The sequence below is a fragment of the Indicator indicator genome, chromosome 1 (genome assembly GCF_027791375.1).
Source record: "Indicator indicator isolate 239-I01 chromosome 1, UM_Iind_1.1, whole genome shotgun sequence".
Taxonomy (NCBI): Eukaryota; Metazoa; Chordata; class Aves; order Piciformes; family Indicatoridae; genus Indicator; species Indicator indicator.
The window spans coordinates 123752407-123774377 of NC_072010.1; the positions used below are offsets into that span (position 1 = coordinate 123752407).

The 21971-nt window shown below is 36.0% G+C and overlaps 1 protein-coding gene across 1 annotated transcript in view; it reads left to right on the forward strand.

The window, feature by feature from the left end:
- DMD (dystrophin) overlaps positions 1 to 21971 on the forward strand; it is an 851798-nt gene that overhangs the window by 185273 nt on the left and 644554 nt on the right. Inside the window, exons 28-32 of the mRNA XM_054391265.1 lie at positions 1701 to 1856; positions 7417 to 7587; positions 14931 to 15110; positions 17018 to 17146; positions 19018 to 19188. Coding sequence (XP_054247240.1) covers positions 1701 to 1856; positions 7417 to 7587; positions 14931 to 15110; positions 17018 to 17146; positions 19018 to 19188 — 807 coding nt within the window. The remainder of the gene's footprint in view (positions 1 to 1700; positions 1857 to 7416; positions 7588 to 14930; positions 15111 to 17017; positions 17147 to 19017; positions 19189 to 21971) is intronic.

Sequence of the window (21971 nt, forward strand, 5' to 3'; positions counted from 1 at the left end):
TTCATCTGTCATGGCAAAGACCTCTCAGAAACATGGGATGTTAATTAATTGAGTGAAAAGAAAAAAAAAAGAAAACATGGATTTATGTGGATAAAGATAAAAAATAGAGAATGTTGCTGTGAATTGAGGAGGAGAAATGAAATATCAATTATGAAATTAAAAAAAAAATCACAATATTCTAATTTCAGTAAATTTTCAAACAATAGTCATGCACTCTCTCTATGTTAGGATAGTCAAATTCCCCCTTCCCATCTTGCACGTGAGTTTTTCTCCATACACTGGCTCTACTTTTCACAATATGTTACAGTCATGGAGGAAATCTGTGATATACCCAAAAGAGCTTTTGCAGTGCATAATTCTGTTTTATCCAGGAAACACAAAACATAAAAGAACATAGCTTACAGATTCCATAAGATTGCATACTGTGACTTTCTTACAGTTGAAGAGCAAATGACCAGAATATGTCCCTGTATGTAACCCTTTAATGTCCCTGTAATCCTGTACCCTTTTTCTGTTGAAGGGAACTACAGATAAAAATGAACACATTATGCTCAATAATAATAAAAAGGAGATTTTTAACAGCAAAAATCAGGACAATAAGGTCCTTATCTCCAGCTGTTTGTTTTTCTTCTGGGGCCACGGCATGCCTGAAGATGTTATTTTTTTTTTCCCTTCAACTCCTTTCAGATTTAAATATAAAAAATGAAGTTAAATAACGAGCATGGAACAAGCTGATGTTATTTCTCTAATTCTTGAGGTTTTTCTTAAATGCAATTACCCTTAAATTCACATTCTTATCAGAACATAGCAATTAGAAGCCCTGAATTAAAGTATCTTCATTCATTAGCTAGCATTCACAGCTCTGTCATATTCTTTGGAAGACTTGCAATGTTTTTGAGGCATCTTTATCTCTAAAGAATCTCATAATGGTTTTATTTTTTAAAATCTTGTCATAGTTTCCTATACTGTTAGCTGAAATCTACACCATACAACAGCAAGAGAATGCAATGAATTGTAGAACATATTTTGGCTTAATTTACATTACATTAATTGTTCATGTAATTTTTAAAAGCATTTAACTTTTTGGGGGAGTATTACACTCAGTACATGTGAGGGGAATCCTCTGTTCTACCACTCTCTTGATTTAGTAGTATGAAAAACTGTCAGATTTTAAAACTGCTTTAGTGGGTATTTGCAGTTTAAATACCTCCAACAAGCTGTATATGTTCACAGAGGTCATCTGTTGTTGTTTTAAATACTACAATGTCTAAATCAGTTTGAAGTCAACCTTTGTCATATCTTAAAACAAGTAATGATGACATGTACTTTCTCATCTGTAATGTTTCTACCACTGGTTTTGGTGACAATTCCTTGAAGCCAATATTAGTCAAGGTAGTCTGTTCTGATCTGTTAAATTCTGATTTTCAAACAGATAAGTTTTTTTCTTATAAACTTTCTTTTTTTTTTTTTTAAACAGTCAAGGTGAGTTTTATGTACCTTTAGATCACATACCATGGTACCTCACAACTTCTGTAGCTTTCAAATGAGAGCAGAGTGTGCTCAGAGTCAGACATGATGGTGGTTTTCATGCAGCAAACAATGCAAAGACTTCTAGTGTGTCTTTACAATACCTTTAATGGTCTTTTCTAGTTTCCTTATTTTAGTGGTGACATTTCACTTTCATATTTCTATTCAATTAGAAATTATATAAGAGCCTGAGTGAAGTGAAATCTGAAGTGGAAACAGTGATAAAAACTGGGAGGCAAATTGTCCAAAAGCAGCAGACAGAGAACCCAAAAGAACTGGATGAGAGGCTTACAGCTTTGAAGTTGCAATATAATGAATTGGGTGCAAAGGTAAGTTCTGTGTTTTTAATACAAAGTTCTGTCATCTTTTTAGCTGCTAAAATGAAGAGAATTCTTGGTACAGTAAGTGGGGGGTTTTATTGGTTCCTTTCAAACCCCTCACATTTTCTAAACAGTGAGACAGAAAGAATCATAGAATTAGTTAGGGTTGGAAGGAACCACAAGGATCAGCTAGTTCCAATCCCCTTGCCATGGGCAGGGACACCTCACACTACAGCAGGCTGGCCAGAGCCTCATCCAGCCTGGCCTTAAACACCTCCAGGGATGGGGCCCCAACCACCTCCCTGGACAACCCATTCCAGGCTCTCACCACTCTCATGTGAATGGAGTCAAAGGCAATGATCAAAATGACTGTTCAGCTGCTCTGAGAAAAAAAAAAAAATAAAGCAAAACAAACTTTTCTAGAAAAGTTTTTTATTAAAATATAAAATTATAATTACATTTTTTCTACCAGTTCATTGATTTTATAGGTTATAGGGGGTTGTTGTTTAATTTTAATATTTCAGTCACTTGTTTTGAAACAATTCAGGTCAGAAAGATAGTTAGATTTTGTTTATGATTTTTTTCATAACTTACCTAAAGAGCTACTTCATAAAAAAGAGAATTCTACCTTTGCACTTCCTTCTGTCTCTGATTGTCCAGAAATCTTTAGGATATCACTGTTTAAAAAAATCTTTTGACCAAAACTTCTTGCAACTGCAGCTTTCATGAGAAGGCATTTGTGTATCACACTGCTCCGCTGCTTTGGCACTCTTCTCCACACACACAGAATCATAGAATCACAGAACTGTTTATGTGCTTGGTTATTGTTGTAACTGTTTCCTGATTTAAATGTCATGTACAACCCTGACTTAGCTTTTACCTCTGTATCTTAATATATAAGCCAGATAGAATATTGTTTAGTTGTCAGTGTATGGGATGACTTCCTCGTCATTTTTACATCTCAGATACCAAGGAACCCTTATTTATAATTTAGTCATTTGCCATCTTCCATTCCATAGGGATTATTAGCTTCCTTCATCAAATTATCATTATCCTTTGAGCTCTGTAATGAGGACTGTGTTGGTTTGTAATGTAGCTCTCTCTGTTTGGTTTAAATGTCATATTTATACAGTACTCAGTTCGACTACTTAATGAATCTCTGCATATAAGTAGGAGAAGTACATGAATACTTTCCCAATACTCCTTTATATAATCTCACCTTTACCTATAGAAAAAGACAAATAGTTCTCACAATATGACATACTTCTACCTTATGGTGTCAGTGATAACTTATTTGTATATAATTAACCTTGTAGAATCTATCCCTGAGCACTGTCATTCCTTGTATAAAATTCCCATCTCTACCTATCTATTTCTGTATCCATACATAGACACATAAATGATGTGGAAAAGCCTTTCATTTACTCACTTTGTCAACTAAAAACAGACTGTAGGGAATACAGAATACTAACCAATGCTAACAAGACTGTGACTGAAGAAATTATTGTATGCTAATCCCTAAAGCCTTTTAATTCTGGGCCTGCATTATGTATGAAGTATGTTGCATGCTCCTGAGGTACAAAAAGATGTTGGAGCTCTGAAGAGGAATTGTGGCATTGTTTTAAAGACAACTTCACACAAATAATTCATTTCACAACTCTCCTTCATTACTATGTTTTCTTCCTCCTTCCTCCTTCCTTCATTAGAACTTCTAAAACATGTAGGATCAGGGTAAATATGTTGCTGGCAGTGGCTGAATGAAGATTGTGAATGACAATACAGCTGTCTGTTCACTTCTAAAATTTATATGCATCCAAAATATGAAACAGAATAGAATACAAATTATATATTTTGTCAGGCTATAAATTATTAAAACCATAAATTATTACTTGCTAGGAAAATGAGCCCATGGTAAGACTGAGAGTCAGTATGTGTTTTAAAAATGTAACGATAATCAAGGCCCACTAAATACAGAATGGTAAAACAATAAGAGTTATATTACTTTTGACAAAGATAATGCTCATTTGGGAATTTGAATTAAAGTAGTTCTTTCTCTTGCTGGAAAATAAAGTAATTAAGAGACATCTATCTTTTGAGTGTCAAGAAAACTGAAGTCTGTTTCATTTCATTATTATGTGGATAGCTATCATTTCAATTCAGATAACATATTTGGTTTCTCCATTATTGTAGAACAAACTGTAGCATTTATTCCTACATTGTGTTTAAAGTAACAGCACTCAGGTGCCATTGTTATAGGAACCTTCTCTTGACTAATGAAAGATAAAAGTATGCCATTAGGAAGCTATTAGTGTCTAAAGTAAGCCATATTGCAGATTAGTGTGTTGCAAAAATTCTCTGCTGCTTTGTTCAGCTTTGTTGTCCTAGATGTAATTTACTTTTACATAGTGTGGTAGTTAACAGTTTGAGAGTTATGAAAGCCCAGGGATACGGAGAATTAAAATAATCATCCATTATCAGCTCTAATCAATTTCATTGAGTCAAAACCTTTTTAAGATAAAAATTATAGTAGTTATAACTAATAATAAGTCTCAGGACTGAAATGTGTAGTCTGAAAGCAAAACATACCTTCAAGCATAGACTTGTGTGATTTGATATGCACTGCCTCAGGAGATTCCCCCCAACATTTAAAACAATCTTTAAACACATTTTGAAGCATATAGAAGACTTAAAAGGTTGTAAAATATCTTTCTTTTGCTTTAAATATCTGCTTTTCTTGTTTTTTAATTTTTTTCAAGAATTCTTGCAAGTGAACTGTTTCATATAGCTAAAATATCTTTAAAAATATAAATTTTGTGGAGATAGAATTACAGAAAGTACATAGAAGAGATGGTACATTTGAGATCACTTTGTGATCCAGAGGGCCTTTAGAGGGCACTGTTTCCTATTTTTCTGTATTTTAACTTTTGAAGTACAAACAGAAACTGGTGTTGAATCAGTAAACTCTGCATAGTGCACTCTGGAAATAATGTAGTATTATTAAATGCAGAATTTAGAGATGCATATAACAATACAAATATTCTTTCTGTGTGGGCACGTATCAGTAGTAACTTCATTTTTTTATATACATCAGGTGTTTGGAATTCTTATGTAGACCACCATGCTTAGAGTAGTGAATTTTGCATTGCATTGATGCTATGTACCTGTAAATCGTTTTTTCACAATGACTAATAATACTTACCAGAAGAGGTGAAAAATATGTGTGAATTCCTGGCTTAATGTGTAAATGGAGCTCTTAAAGGCTGCACTTTATGTGCCTTCCCAGGGATTTACTTCTTGGCCTGACAGGGTCTAAGGTCTCATTGAATAAATTTGGCATACAAGAAAGAACAGAAACCATATTCAGTTAAGAAGAAATATTCTGACATGTTAGTAGTAAGCCTCTGGAGATTGATCAGGGACACCTTATTGCTTATTCCCTTGGCAAATCAAAGCTGTTTACTCAGGAAGAGCACAAGCCATGTGCCTAACCTCGTAACATCTGATTGTATTTTAAAATCTCAAACTCTTTGTGGTAGAGGAGCTAGAAATCAATTTGATTATTGTGCCACTACTTGTACTCAGTGGCAAAGCCCAAAGCAGTTTTAGTAGATAGTGATGCCAGTTTTGGATACCTGTTATCACTGCAGACCTTTCTTTTTTTTCCTATTTAAAAATACTTAAATAAAAATCAAGGATTGCTTTCTCACTTCACTACTAATTGACATGTGAGGTAGTTAGTAATTTCTTTAAAATGTTAGTGACCTAAGCAACACTTTTAATCTACCTTCTTTGATTATCTTTATATTTGGTTGGGTTTTTTTACATTTCAGGACAGCATAATTTATCAATTTGTATTTTCTAACTACTAGTTGCCTAATGTCTATCATTGTGTAGATTCCATTCTGTGATCTCTCAATTTACTCTTAGACTAATTTACTCTACTAAGCATGTGGAACTAAGCATCTGCCTCTCCTAGAATATAGTCAAAGTCATGCAGGGAAGATTGTATTTCCCCTGTTTCTCCAGGTTTCATGATAATGCAGCACCAGACAGTCAAGGCAACATAAATACCCAGCCTTCCTTTCAGCTGCCATGTAAAATGCTTAAAAGAATTCAACAAATAAAACAGAGATTTTCTGTAGTACTCCCTGTCCAAAACATTCAGCAAATTAAAACCTCAACTTTAACCATGCTGCCTTACTTTGGCATCATTCAGTGGCTTTTGTGTTTCAAGAGAATTGTTTTTCTTCTGTGTAGCCAGACAGAAAAAGCTTTGAGGATTTAATATCACTGTATGGCCATCTATATGAAAACATACTGGGCCCAGTTTTGTTCAGTATCTTTATCAACAACCTGGATGAGGTCATTGAGAGTACCCTCATCAAGTTTGCTTAAACTGGGGGAGGGGGGGTTGGCTGACACCCCCTCAGGCTGTGCAGCCATCCAATGTGACCTGGACAGGCTGAGAGCTGGGTGCAGGCAAACCTCAGGAAGTTTAATAAGGACAAGGGCAGGGTCCTACATCTGGGGAGGAATAACAACAGGCACCAGGACAGGTTAGGGGCTGCCCTACTGGAAAGCAGCTCCCCAGAAAAAGACCTTGGAGTGCTGGTGGACAGCAAGTTCTCCATGGAACAACAATGTGCTCTTGTGGCCAAGAAAGCCAATGGGATCCTGGGATGTATCAAGAAAGGTGTGTCCAGCAGGGCTAGGGAAGTTCTTCTACCTCTCTACTCTGCCCCCGTGAGACCACACCTGGAATCCTGTGTCCAGTTTTGGGCTCCCCAGTTCAAGAGAGACAGAGACCTGCTGGAGAGAATCCAACAGAGAGCCACGAGGATGATTAGGGGACTTGAGCATCTCCCCTCTGAAGAGAGACTGAGAGCTCTGGGGCTGTTTAGTCTTGAGAAGAGAAGACTGAGAGGGGAACTGATCAATGTCTACAAATATCTGAGGGGTGGGTGTCAAGTGGAGGGGGCCAGGCTCTTTTCAGTGGTTCACAGTGATAAGACAAGGAACAATGGGTTCAAACTAGACCATAGAATATTCCACCTCAACATGAGGAGAAACTTCTTTACAGTGAGGGTGACAGAGCACTGGAACAGGCTGCCCAGGGGGGTTGTGGAGTCTCCTTCTCTGGAGACTTTCAAACCCCACCTGGATGCATTCCTGTGCAGACTCCCCTAAGTGATCCTGCTCTGGCAGGGGGGTTGGACCTGATGCTCTCTTGAGGTCCCTTCCAACCTCTGATATACTGTGATACTCTTTGAAGGGTTTTGACATCTATTTTGTGTCTCAGGGAAAGCCTATTAATTCAGTTCTTCCAAATTAATTTGCAATGAATAACTTCAAAATGGAAGAGAAATTATGCAGAAGTCTTCTGAAAGTTCAAACTCAGTTCAAACTTTGTGCACCCAATGTTCTTGAAAGTTTTTGCACTCTGGAGACAGATTATAGATATTGAGAGAGTTAAGGGAAGACACAACTGTGTCTTTTAGGAAAGTGATATACAACAATCATTGAACTTGTTTGACTGAAAAGTTAAGAAACACATGTTTTCTTTCTGCAGGTGACAGAAAAAAAGCAGGAGTTAGAGAAATGCTTGAAACTGTCCCGGAAGCTACGGAAAGAAATTAATGCTATGACAGAATGGCTTGCAGCGACAGATGCAGAATTGACAAAGAGATCAGCTGTGCAGGGGATGCCTAGCAATTTGGATGCTGAAATTGCCTGGGGCAAGGTAAAAATGTAACACTTAAAACACCTTCATATATTTCAGTTCATGCATATCACAGAAAGAGATTTCTTTCTTGATAAAGAAAATAAAAATTCTGACATTTTAATTAGTGGAACTTTGTTGCAGTCGTGACATTATCTCACCCTAACATTAATGCTCAGAAAAGTTTAAACATTCTTGTCTCTGTGTTAATCAATAGCTCAATTCACCCTCATATTGTAGGAATCTTCACTGAGATGAGTTTAATGTTGAAATTCCATTTTTCAAAGTACTACAAATTATCCATCCAATATCCATGCAAGTACAGATCCATGTAAACAGAGATCCATTTCTCTCCTGTCCCATTTTGCTCATGATTACAAACAGTAAAACAGCTCCAATGGATGAAAGATTAAGGCTGTCAGAATATTATATATTCCACATATTCACATAGCAGCCAGGAAGTGGGATATTTGGGGGCTTTACCCTTTTTGATTTGTAGGTAATTTATTTTCATTCTGAGGGCTTCTTACTTCCAGGAGACTTCACCCTGTACTCTGATTTTAAGTTAAAACTCAAAACCTAAAATGAACTTTCCCTCAAAATTCCAATGCATGCTACAGTTAAGATAATCTTAGAGAATCACTGGGGAATGTAAGAGCTCTACATCAAACTGCATATCTCTGTGTGATGTTAAGACTTTACACAGTATCATACACAGTATCATTCAACCCTAGCTAATTTAGTTTATATTCTGCATATGCAATTAAAAAACGTATCTAACTTAGATCATAAACAAACCAAACCACCATTGTGCACACATACCAAAATCTGTGCTTTAGAAAAAACTATGTTCAACATTTCAAATGAAAATACCATCACTCCCTATCCCCCCAGTTATTCCTGTGAGCTGCATTGGGGTTTTGTGCAAAAAAAATTGTACCACTTCTGCTTGGTATAATATGAAGAAATCTTCAATCCTTTTACCAGTTTCACCACACAGTAGAGAATTAGTCAGGCATAATAAACAGGCAACATTACTAGTTCTTTTTTTAAGGGCAGACAGATTAAATGCTTTCAGTAAAATGTGGGTTGTAGTTATGGGTTTTGTTTGCTTGGTTTGGTTGGGTTTGTTTTGGTTGATTGGGGTTTTTTTGTTTTGTTTTGTTTTTTTTTTTTGGTGTTTTTATTGTGTTGGTTTTTTTTTTAACTATTTCTTTCAGCATTCTGAGCTTGATAAAATTTCTTCAGCCTTGAACTTCACTGATGTTTTACAAACTTATAACAATAAAAAGAAAGTTTGTGTCACCTGTGAGTTTTTGGTCATCAGTCTCTAAGAATGACAGTGTTTTTAAAGCAGTATCCAAAAAAAGTATGTTCTGTAATTTCTATTTCCTGCTTTAACTGTAGTAAAGTCTATGAAATTACTTTTGATTGATATTGTGATCTTAAGACTCATAGAATTGTCAGGGTTGGAAGGGATCTCAAGGATGACCCAATTCCAACCCCCCTGCCGAGCGCAGGGTCACGTTACACTAGATCAGGTTGCCCGGAACCACATCCAGCCTGGCCTTAAAAACCTCCAGGGATGGGACTTCCACCACCTCCCTGGGCAAACTGTTCCAATGCCTCACCACTGTTATGGTGAAGGACTTGTTCCTAAGATCTAATCTAAATCTACCCTCCTCTAGCTTGGAGAAGAACTGTAATACAGGACAACTGTCAGATTTTTTTTAAGAGATGGGTTAGATGATCATATGGTTTTGATATCCCTAAACTGACCTGCCTGTTAGTCCATTTATGCAGCCATGAAAGTACGAGTCATCTTTGATGGTGTTAAGCTACACAGTACATTTCTACTGTACACTGGATGTCCCTGCATGCATGCTCAGGAAAGTTAATCCAGGTGTATATAGCTTCACAGCAGTTTAAATAGGGAGATTTGTCCTTAACATCATTTCATTTTTAGATACGAACCTTAATGCTTCAGAAGTAGCATAATTAGAATCTAAAGCCTGATGATTAGTGCAGTTACACAGTGGGAAGTCCCTGTTATGTCTTCCACTTGCTACAAAAATACAACATATTTTTATCTTATGGCAATCAAAATCTTATGGCAAAACAAGAGCTAATTAAAATAAGGAATTGTAAAATGAATAAAGCTGGAAGTGGGGAGATTCAGGCTGGACGTGAGGAAGAAGTTCTTCCCCATGAGAGTGGTGAGAGCCTGGAATGGGTTGTCCAGGGAGGTGGTTGTGGCCCCATCCCTGGAGGTGTTTAAGGCCAGGCTGGATGAGGCTCTGGCCAGCCTGATGTAGTGTGAGGTGTCCCTGCCCATGGCAGGGGGGTTGGAACTGGATGATCCTTGTGGTCCCTTCCAACCCTGACTGATTCTATGGTTCTATGAAAAATATATCAAGTGACAACCACTTCACCTACTAATCTTAACAAATGCCATTGAGTATTGTGAATTCTCAGAAGGAACTGATATATAAAGAATTGATTAAAAGCATATTTTAGATTCAAATACTGTCCCAAGCCTGTCTAACCTTGTACAGTAGCTCATCTCTTCTCGTTCAGTCAGTTCATCACTAGAATAAGAATAAACAAGCAACTTTGGAGACAGCAACTGCTGCTTGTTAAGATAGGTATGTACTGATTAGATGGCTTTCAGAGCTCCTTTATTAAAGTCCTCTTTAGTAAATATAAACTCATATTCACATAAATACAAGCAGCCTTTTAATTTTGAGCAATGCAACAGAGAGCATAGATGGCAGGTCCCACCCTTCCAAATGTAAGTATTTGCAGAAATTATCTAAAGTGAGTATGCTTTTTCTTAAAGAGTCTGCTTCCACTAAGAGGTAGGGGTTGCTGCTTGTTTTTCTGGAGACTTTAAAAGTCATGTGAGGACTTCATAAATAAGTACAATATTGATACGTCTGTGTGGATTTCACTGTGGCTTCATGCAAAATACATCAATAATTCAGTCCCCAGACCCAGGACCTCTCTGCATCTGATTAATGTCCCAGCTTTGGGCTTTGGACTTCCTGGGTATGTAGGCCACCACAGACTAATCTAATGAAATACACAGGGAGATTAATTAAGCCCAGCAGATTCCTATTGTGAGGAATGTCTGCAGAAAAACTAGGATGGAAAATGGAGGGGAGAAGAACCCAAAACTCAAGAATTGGATGTCTGCTGCTGTCAATTAAATAGAGAGCTCATCTCTCTCTTTTTATTTACAGGACAAGGAAAAGGTTGTATTTATTACTGCACATACTTCTAATTAATTTTCATTATCAAAGATTTCTTAGAAGTGAAAAGAACTCTGAGAGTTTCCAAGATAATTATAGAGGTTAGAATAATTTTAAATAAATAAACATTTTTTTTAAAAGAGAACATTTTCTTCCAGGTATAAAGAACTAGAAATAAAAAGGAATATCCATCTTGAGTAGGAATTGATGTTAATGAAACATAGTATTAATCCAGACATGAAGGGAAGTCTGTTATTTATTTGTTCATGTCTAGAATCTGTCTCAGGATGAAACAAATATTTGGCTGAGTTATGTGAATTGAGATGGGTAATATACTGAAGACCATAACTCTTGCCTTTTTACTCAGTAGAGACAAGCTAAATCTTTCCATTTGAATTCAGTTCTGTTACAATAGATAAGAAAAATGGCATGTGGGTGGAAAGAAAGTCATTAGACATTGTATATTAGAAATCCATTTATAATTAGAAGTCTGATTTAGTGAACATATTAATCATTGAAATCATTAACCATTGCAGAGTTTATTTGTCTTTTAATCAGGAACTAGCCTGATAAGAATTGAATTGCCAGGAAACCATGTTCTCAATAAGGAAATGGCAGATGGTATTACCAGGAAAAAGTCTGTAACACTCCCTGCTATCAGCAGAGTATGTGTCTGCTGTGCTTTAATGTTATGTTTTAGCACAGTATATAATACCAGTGTATATAAAGTTAACTTGAAGTACTTAGAATTGCATTAGCTGACATATTAACAACATATTTCCTGTCAGTAAAATCAATAAAAGAAAATTATGTAGAAATTGTGTGAACCGATTCATAATTGGTGGCCAGAATGCAGTAAAAATAAAAGATGTGCTGCAAATAAATAAATATGTATAATCAGCCACTGAGAAGGCCATAATGTCAGCCTCTGATTAATTATCTAATCCCACCCAGGAGAGCTGAGCCACTTAACTAATTTCTTTTAGAGAGGTTCAAATTGCAAGGATTATTTTTGAGTAATTCACAGTGTACAGGCAGTGTGGAGGAACACAGAACTTTTCTTCAATTATTTGCTGGTGTTCAATTTTTTTAAATGTTAATGACCAGAACAACTGAAATATTATCCTCTACATTTAGTCACATTTCTGGTTTGTTCAAAGAGCATCAGCAGTTCAACTTGATAAGTGGCATTTTTACCATTACAAAGTGTTAATTAGAGGCCCCATCCCTGGAGATATTCAAGGTGAGGCTCAACAGGACTTTGGGCAGCCTGATCTAGTTGAGGATGTGCCTGCTTACTGCAGAGGGGGCTGGACTAGATGACCTTTGGAGGTCCCTTCTAACCCAGATCATTCTATGGTTCTATGATTTACTGTGTTCTCTGAAAAGCCATTCCTATGTAGCTTCTGTTTCTAGTTTGCATTTGCTAATGTGAAAGAAGTTATGAATTTCACTCCCTTATGAAACATCAAATGAAAAAAAAAAAAAAACAATCAACCAAAAAAAAAAAAACCCAACCAACCAAACAACAAAAAAACCACACCTCCACACCCCCCCCAAAAAAAAAAAAAAAAAAAGTTAGCACCATTTGCTAGTAAACTGAAAGATAAAGAATATGCCCCAGTGCAATGGTGTCAGAGAGCTCTGAAGCCCACTCAAAGTGTATATGGCTGCACAGGGAACTGCATGTACTTATACTAACATGATCCATCCTGTCATCCTTTAGATCCAAGTATAAAACAGTTAAAATACTATTGCATGCAACTAGAAACCTCTTATGAATTCTCAGTAGAGCTTGTCCACATACCTTTCAACACTGCACAGCAATTTGGTTTCCACCAGGATTTCAAGCCATCCAAAGTTGTTTTTCTTAAAACCAATTTTTATTTTACACACTGCTTCTCTCCTGTTGTTTTGATGGCAGGGAATAAGGGATATAAGGAAAACTTGTTTGGTCTTCTCAATTTCTAGCCTCTCCTCCTTCCAGTTTTACCAGGATGGGGACAATAAACTGGTCACCTGAGACACACTCTGCATGCAGTTTTAACAGAGAAAGGTCTTTTGTATTCCTTTCATTTGGTGGGTGCTGCAAGCATAAATGTCATTTCTCTTGGAAATGTTCAGGTCCTAGAAATTCAGTGTTGTTATATTCTCCTAGTACTACTAGCATTTTTCTGAGGAACAACTGAGAAAAGGAAAAATTATTCCATTAAAAGCTAAGGAAATATTTCATTCAGTGAAATGCGAATGATTTTTTTGTGTGAAAGACAGTCATTTGATGGGTTGGATATGGAATTGGCTCCATGATCACACTCTAAGAGTAAAGGTCATTGACTTGATGTCTGAGACAAGTGACAAGTGTCATTCCTCAGGGGTCAATACCTGTCACCTTTATTGGTGACATAGTGGGATCTAGTGCACTCTCAGCAAGTTTTCCCGAGATGCCAAATTGTGTGGTATAGTTGATATGCTGGAAGGAAGGGATGACGCTCAAAGATTTTGACAGGCTTGAGAGGGAGAATGGGTTGAGGCAATCCCAAGCACATATACAGGCTTGGAGGGAGAATGGGTGATTCTGCGGTGCTATGATATATTGCACCAACAGCCGTAACTGGTACTTCAAAAAAGTGGAAGTACAAGTGTTCCTTCCAAAGCAACCTTTCAGAATTCTAGCAGAAATTTGGAAAGCATTCCTATCATCTTAAACTGTTGGATCTGCTAGCAGATGAGATCAGATGTGATCCCACGTGGATATATATATATATACACAGAAGAGATGACCATGTGTATGTATATCCCTTTTATATTACCTATATAATTTGTATGCACATATTAGTGGTGTTGTCTCTCCTGAAAATATTTATGGAACCTTTGTCTTCCAACAGGCAACAGACACTTGGATAAAGTTTTGTTTTGCCAATCAGCACACTCGTCCTAAGGAGAAAAATAAACGTAAAAATAAATAACTCAATAAAAATTAAAAAGAAGGTGAATTCAATGACTTCACTAAAATGACAAATAACAGAGTGAATGTAATATGTTTTAAAACACTTTTGAACACTATCTGATTCTGTAGTAAAAATCAAAGTTGTGCATCCCTCATATATTTTCCAACCAACTGTACAGCTGAAATAAAACATGACGATGAAAGGGTAAAAAACTTTTCTGTTAAACAGCATTACAAAATGAGATCATTAATTCTGTTATGCATAGAAAGAGAGCTGCTTCTTTAAGCATAATACATGCCTAGCATTTTATTGTATGCAACTCTACTTTCCATAACAACACATCATCAACAAAATCATATTGATGATGTGTGACCATCAGAGTTGATAGAGATGTAACAGTGTTGATCCTTAGGCGGAAGAATTATGATAGTGGTTTGATGATTCTTTTACTGTATTCCAGTTATCTGTGTGAAATCAATGCCTCTGGAGACCAGTGATTCTTACTTTTCTCCTAACTTCTGTTTGTGTTCAGTTTAGACCATTTCATTTATTTACAGGAGATTTATTGTATAAACAAAGTTCAGATTGCCTGCATCATTGCAATCAGGTGACAAGATATAAATTTCTCATAAAACTGGTTTTATGTGATACTAGGTGAAAGATTTTTATGTGATATTAGGTGAAAGAAATTTGTGTCTCTCCTTGAGCATTCAGGAAAATTGCTATACTTTGCATTCTGTCATTGCAGTACTTAGTACCGAATTCTTACTTTTTTTTTTTTTAATGTCAATATTTGCTTCTTTTTGTACACTTGCATGTGCAAACACATACTAAGACATGAATAATGAATAAATTTTGACCTTACATATCATTTAACTCTAACTGTATGAGGTAAAACAATTGTGGGAGGAGATGTTGGAAATCTAATCCTGTAGCACTGCACAGGATTTTAAGTCATTCAGATGTTTAAGTCATTCAAGCTCAGAGGTGCTATGGACAATAACCTATTTTAGTATTTTAGTTATAAAGTGAAATTTCAAGGTAAAGTAATGAAAAGATTTATTTCTACAGTGAGGAAACAAGAATTCTAACTGGAAAGAAGAATGTAATTTCTGCTGAAAATTTTTTGTTGCCTGAATGTTTATTTTTCATTCTGCTCATGCAGGCAACACGGAAGGAGATTGAGAAACGCCAAGTCCAACTTAAGAGCATCAGTGATTTAGGAGAGAATTTGAAGACAGTGCTGAAAGGAAAGGAACGTCTGGTGGAGGATAAACTCAGCCTCCTGAACAGTAATTGGATAGCAGTAACTTCACGTGCTGAGGAATGGTTCAATTTGTTACTGGTAAGGAAAATACATTTGTTCACATGGAGGACATGCTGGTGCTCAGTTGCAAGTACCCAGCCTTATACAGGAGAGCTTTACTGGGGGTCTTGGACCACACTCAGTGAATATGTAGGTACACAGACAATCAGACTGATTGTTGTTTAGGACATTGTGTATATCCTAAGAATCACTGTTGTGTCTGGATTTTTTTTCCTAATGAATAAAATGCACTTTCTTCCAAAGGACTTAGACTGCTTGAATATGAATCCAGTGAAAAAAAAAATAGACAAATAAATCAAGTCAGTCATGGTATTTATACCAACCTCAGCTGCTTTGGGCTGCATTAGCATTTCTGTTTGGAGTAGTACCGTTAGGAAGTAAGTTCTTGATTGCATATTGATTTGGTTCACATGGTAGCATTACTGTATGTGAACTGGATTCACTTCAGAGGCAACTAAATCAGAATCTCTGCTCAGTGTGTGCACCTGATGGGTTCAAGGACTGTGATTCAGTCTTTCAGAACTCCACGATCTACCTTTGGATAGTTTTATAGTGCATGTTTTGGTGGGAATAATTACTTAAGAGGCCTACATTTAGCCTACTTGAAAGGTAAATCCCAAATACACATTTGACACAGAGACAGGAGCCTCAGCCCCAGGTGCTTCAAACTGCTGACAGTCATGTAACTGTATTCTTCCTTAAAATTCAGTCTGTTATGACAGCTTGAACCCTTAAACACAGAAAGGTCTTCATCATTGGGCTACCATGATGTTTTGGAAAATTCTGTATGTTGTTTCCATTGCTGAGAGCATGGGAATGCAGTTTCAACCTAGAAAAAAAATCAAGTGGTTAGCAAGAATGTTAGCCTTTATCATGACTTTTCAGAGCTCAATGTGTTAGAGCTCCTCTGGAGTCTGTGTCTACACAGAATGCTTCTGTGATGGATATAAAGCATCACCACAGAGCTTCTTTAACTACATGCAGTATAGAAATTAAAGCATCTGGTTGTGTCTATTTTATGTGGAAAACTTAAGCATTTCATTCAGTATGATGTAGGTGCTCAGCTTCAATGTGGAACTGATTGTAAGAAACCTATAATGGAGTTTATGAACTGGTATAGTTATGCATTCTTCTACCTCTTTCTGTTCTTTAGATTGTTTTGTTAATATTTACTAGAACCTATGATTAAAAGCTGTATGAGCTGGGGTTGATCTTTTACTGATTTTAGAAGAGTATAAAATAAAGGTACTGTGGTGGGGACATGCAGCGGGGAAAAAGTGCTAGTACCATCTTTGATCTGCACACATGCAATATGCATAGACCTCGTTCTAGTGATCTCACCAAAAATGGCAAAATGCTTTTAAATTAAAGACAGAAAAAAATAATTGCAAGAATATCAACCATGATAGCTTTTTAGGAAGCGGAGTCTCAAAGTAGAGAAGTTAGATGAAATATAAGAGTTTCAGAGAGAAAGTTCCCATTCTTGATTGTATCTTTGAGTGCATCTCTGTTACCACCTGAGTTTCAATCAGCTGAGTGGCTTTTCAAAATGAGTTCTATTCCTCATTCTTGGGAAACTCCTCTGTCCACCTTCAGTAGGTCCAGCTATCAGCTTTCTCTTCCTCTTATCAACCTGGCTGAGCTGCAGACACCTGTGTCTTGCTGTTACTTTATCACCCTCCTGCCTGTCACTTGGGAAGCTTCTCTCTCTCTCTCCTAGAATACTTTTTAAAGAAACTTAAGATATAAAGTGAAAGAAAACAAACAACAGATTCTACTCTTCACAGAACAAGCAGTTACTGTGTAAAATAAATAAGTTTGATTTCATTGTGTGTTGCATGTTTGCCATAGTTGGCACAATTACAGCTATTAATTCAGTTCTGATTACTTTTCTTGTATGCAGTATTTATGTTTTCCACATACAGGAATATCAAAAGCACATGGAAGCTTTTGATCAGAATGTAGCTAATGTCACAACTTGGATGTATCACGCTGAAATACTGTTGGATGAATCTGATAAACAAAAACCCCAGCAAAAAGAGGAAATTCTTAAGGTAAAAAAAAAAAAAAAAGAAGAAAAATTAGAAATTGCAGTTTTCTGGAAAATATTAATTTTATAAAAAAAAAAAAAAGTCTGTGCCAAAACTATCATATTTTGAAAGATAACACACATTGGTTAATGTTTTTTATTTATTTATTTATTTGTTTGTTTGTTTTATGTGAGAAAGCTACCTCCTGGCAGCTTACATATTAAATCTCAGCAGAAATAAAACCAGATAAGTTGTTATAAATCTTGGGGACTTTCTGGTGAGTCAAAAAGTATCTTATTAAACCTGAGTTTACAGGTTTGATATACATCTGGTTAAACAGAATTCTTTTCCCCATGCTCTCCACTTTTAATTGCTTTTCTATTTTTCTGTGATACTTTTTTGATATCTATGGTGTCTGCATTTGATATCTCTGTCATATGATTGTTTTAATTCTATAAACACTCTTTGCATAGATGCCAGACCAACAGGGAAGAATGTTTGGTGAACTAGTTGCATAACAAAGGGGTAGCATATTGATCAGATGGTTTTATTTAGCCCATTGCATCATTTGACTAACTGATAAAAAAATGAACTTGCAAGACAAATACGATTTTTAAAGTATTTCATTTAGAATCCCTTCTTTATTGAGATTGAAAAACTTCAATTTATTATTTTTAGGAACTTACATTCTTCTGAAATTACTGCTAAGTTTTTCTTTGTAATGAACAACACAGCCAGTACCTGCTATCTAAGGAACAGTCTGCAAATCAAAATCAGAATTGTATTGCTTACACTAGAACTATACATAACTGTACCAAACCCAAAACTTTATAAATTCCAAGGCAAAGCATAAATGAATGTCTCATTGATCTCAGCAGGATTATGTGACAGAATTTAGTAGCTGAATGAACCCTTTTGCCACAATCAAGTATAAAATGTTATCTTTGATAAGTGATGGCAAATTATCTTAGTCATCAATACAGGTGTATATGTATTTGTATGCACAAAGGCATTTCATAGAGACAGTGAAATTCTTAATGCCTAACCGTGTTTAAAAAATACCTGGCTACCTTTTCTGACCTCTGCCCATATTCAGATGTATTGTCAAGATTACTGTTGCAGAGGAAGAAGGCATTTGCCCTCTATTTTTTGTTATTTTTTATGATATATTTCTTGAAAAAAATCCTATTGCTGTAAGGTGTCAGGTAATGATAGGACTAGGGGGAATGGGACAAAAATAGAAATGGGTAGATTCAGATTGGATGTCAGGAAGAAGTTCTTCACCATAAGGTTGGTGAGACACTGGAACAGGTTGCCCAGGGAGGTGGTAGAAGCCTCATCCCTGGAGGTTTTTAAGGCCAGGCTGGATTTGGCTCTGGGCAACCTGATCTAGTGTGAGGTGTCCCTGTCCATGGCAGGGGAGTTGGAACTAGATGATACTTGAGGTGTCTTCCAACCCTAACAATTCTATGATTCTATGAATTCATCTGGTTACTTTTCCCTGCTTCAAGTATGGGCACGAGAAGTGATGAAAGCAATTAACATCTCTCCGTATCTTAAGGAAGATAAAATAACTTAATGTATCCTGAAAATATGCTGAGAATTGTCTTTACTGCAAATAAGAATTTGCTTAGAATTAGTGTTCACCATTCCTTTCCTCTAGGAGATATTAAACCAGACATGTAGATACATTCCTGCTATACATTTCTGAGATAGGAGCTGGGTTGTTATCTAATGTGTTTCTATTAGGTTTACACACTCATGCTTAATTATCTGAATTTGCTTTGTGGTTTTGCTCCCTATTCCTTTGCACACTTTCTCTCTCTCTCTCTCTCTTTCTTTCTCTTTGCATTTATTACTAACTTCAAGCCCTGTCTCTTGCTCACGGACTGTAGCGCTTAAAGGCTGAGCTGAATGATATGCAACCAAAGGTGGACTCTGTGCGTGACCAGGCAGTAGACTTGATGACAAACCGTGGAGATCACTGCAGGAAAGTAATAGAACCTAAACTCTCTGAGCTCAATCAGCGATTTGCAACTGTATCACAAAGAATTAAGAGTGGAAAGGTAGGAGGACTTACTTCTACATGAAGATGCATACAAAATATTTCTATAAGGGGCACGATCGCAACCATATAGCATGCAAAAGTTTCCTCAAAGAAACCTAAGGTTTTGAGGGGTGGAAATAAAAATAGTCAGAAGAATTACTTGAAAAAAAGTGTGAAAGTTTATGGTTTTTGACATTAAGGTCTTTTTTTTTTTTTCACTGTTTCACAATTAGAAGCATTCACTGACTTTATATGAATGTAACATTGATTAGTTCATTAACATATAAAGAATGAACGACGTCTGGGAATTAGTAAGATTCTTACTCTTCACAAATTATGAGTAGCCTTTTTTTTTTTTTTAATATAACTATAGAGGGCTTTTGAGGGCTAAATTTTCATTAAATGCACTCACCTTTTTTCCACATAAGCTGTGAGTCACCGAAGTTCGAGATGGAGATAGATACATATACAGATTTGTGCAACTGGTTTGATTATTGAATCTGAATTCAGTATGGATTAGGTAATTTTTACTCAAGTTATGATTTTGGATTTGAATTTGGAAGGACATAAGCCATCTACTTTCTCCGTGGTATTTGTTGCAGAGAACTATTCAGCAGATTGAAGCAAGCAGCCATGCAAGTCAATGTATAGAATAAGGGAAATGCATGGATCTTGATCTTAACTACTTTTGATAGCTGCTGTAACAGCACTGGAAGTGAATGCACAGAGGCAGGATCAGTTGCAGAGCAGGAAAATAGCTTTGCAGAAGGCATAAGCAAAGAGACATGATTTTTCACAAGTTGTTTGGAGTTTATGCAGGGTTCAGTACCCTGTGTAACTAGCACATTCTTTGTGGATATTTGAGTTTATTTATTTTCATTTCTGGACCAGAAATAATATAAATTATAAGGTCCTATAAATAAAGGTCTTTTTCTCTTTTCCTACTGGCCATTAGTAGTACTTAAGCTGTTCCAGTGTAATTCTCACTTACCTCTTTTTGAAGTACAAACTGCAGACAGAAAACATCTTGTCTCAAAGCCCATACAACTGTGTTGTTTGCCTGGAACACCTGCAGTCTGGATTTCTGTCTCAGTTTTACCTTGCACTTCCACGACATTGTAAGCATACAGACCTGAGGAAGCCTTTGATAATGTGTGCAATTATTTCTTGCCTTAGGGAGAAATGAGATTGTCTGTAGATGTTTTATCATGGGTTAAATGTTTGCATTGTGTGTTGTGGTCTCAATGAAAGAAGGAGGAAAAGATGAGGGATCTTCAGAACAGAGCCTGCAGACTTCCTCCACCTTCTCTCTTAGTGTTCTATTTATGATTTTATGACCAAGATGAAGCAGAATGGCAGCACCTCACTAAGCTTTATACACTATGTACCCATTGAGATGAGAGGAATTACTACAGCACACAATTTTAATGGCAAATTAGAATTTAGGGGAACTGTTCCAGGACATTGAGAAATGAATAGGTACAGTATGACTCAGTAAGGATATTTATAGTATTAGGTATTGCATAAGACAGAGAGACAGAAGCTTGTCTGAATTCTTGGTGGTTTTACTGACTTCCTGTATGCAGTTCAATAAAGAACTAAACTGCTGGGTGCCCCGTTTTGTCCACCTATATAATTCTTCCCTTGCTCATGATTTCAGCTTCATGGAATGAACATTTTTTATTCTTTTGGGGTGATATTGTACTCCCTAAGTGTTATGGGAGAACTTACTCTGCTCTTGTTTTTCTTTTTGTGTGTGAGTGGTTTTGTTTGGTTTATTTTTAATGTTTTGGGTTGTGGGGTTTTTTTTGGTTTTTTTTTTTTGTTATTGTTTTTGTTTTTGTCAAGGATTAATTTTATCCAAGTATGGAAAAAAACCAAAACATTAAAAATAAACCAAACAAAACCACACACACACAAAAAGAAAAAGAAGAGCACAGTAAGTTCTAATTCTGTATTTCAATCAATTCTCATCTGTTTTGAAATTAGCTATATTTTTTCCCAAACACTAACAATTATCAGTACAACAGTGAAGTAAATGAGAAATGATCTGTGAAGTCAGTAAACAGTAAATGATTGTTGTATCCCAAATTCACAAAATTATCATAGCATACTAAAATAAGATTTAACATTTTCAAGTGGTCTTTGAACCTGATTCAATTATTGGAAATTAATTTGATATTTTTCCTTTCATTTTCCTTTTTTTTTTTAAATTCTTTTAGCCTTTATCAGAGATGAGTAATTTTGTATTCCAGTTTTATTAGTTGATTTGCCTTTTAGTGAGACTTACATACTTTTAAAAACATTCTTCAGAGCATTTAAGAAGAAATTAGTTGTTATTTCTACCTTGGTCAAAGTGCTTGCTGAGGGTAATTCTGAGATTATTGGTGAAAATTTGGAAGCATAGTGTTATTCTTCATAAATATCCTATATTATTATATTTCCATTAATGTTTATAATTGCACAAAATCTTTGCCATTAAAAAAAAAAATCAACCACATACAATTAAGATATTTTTACTCTAGTTCTCCTACATCACCTGTGGAACAACCAAGAACATTACAGTGGGTGTTCAATCTCTCTTGTTTTAACTGATTAGCTTTGATTGTTACTATCTTCATACAGACTTTTGCTTTATATTAAACACCACTTGTACTAGGAGGAAGAGGGAAAGAGAACTGATAAGAATATAATGTACTTATGCCTTTAGCAAGACAATTTTTATGTCTGAGAGTTCCTAAAACTTCATAAAGTATGAAAATTTTATGCAAGAATCACCAAAATGTTCTTATTTGTTCTTTC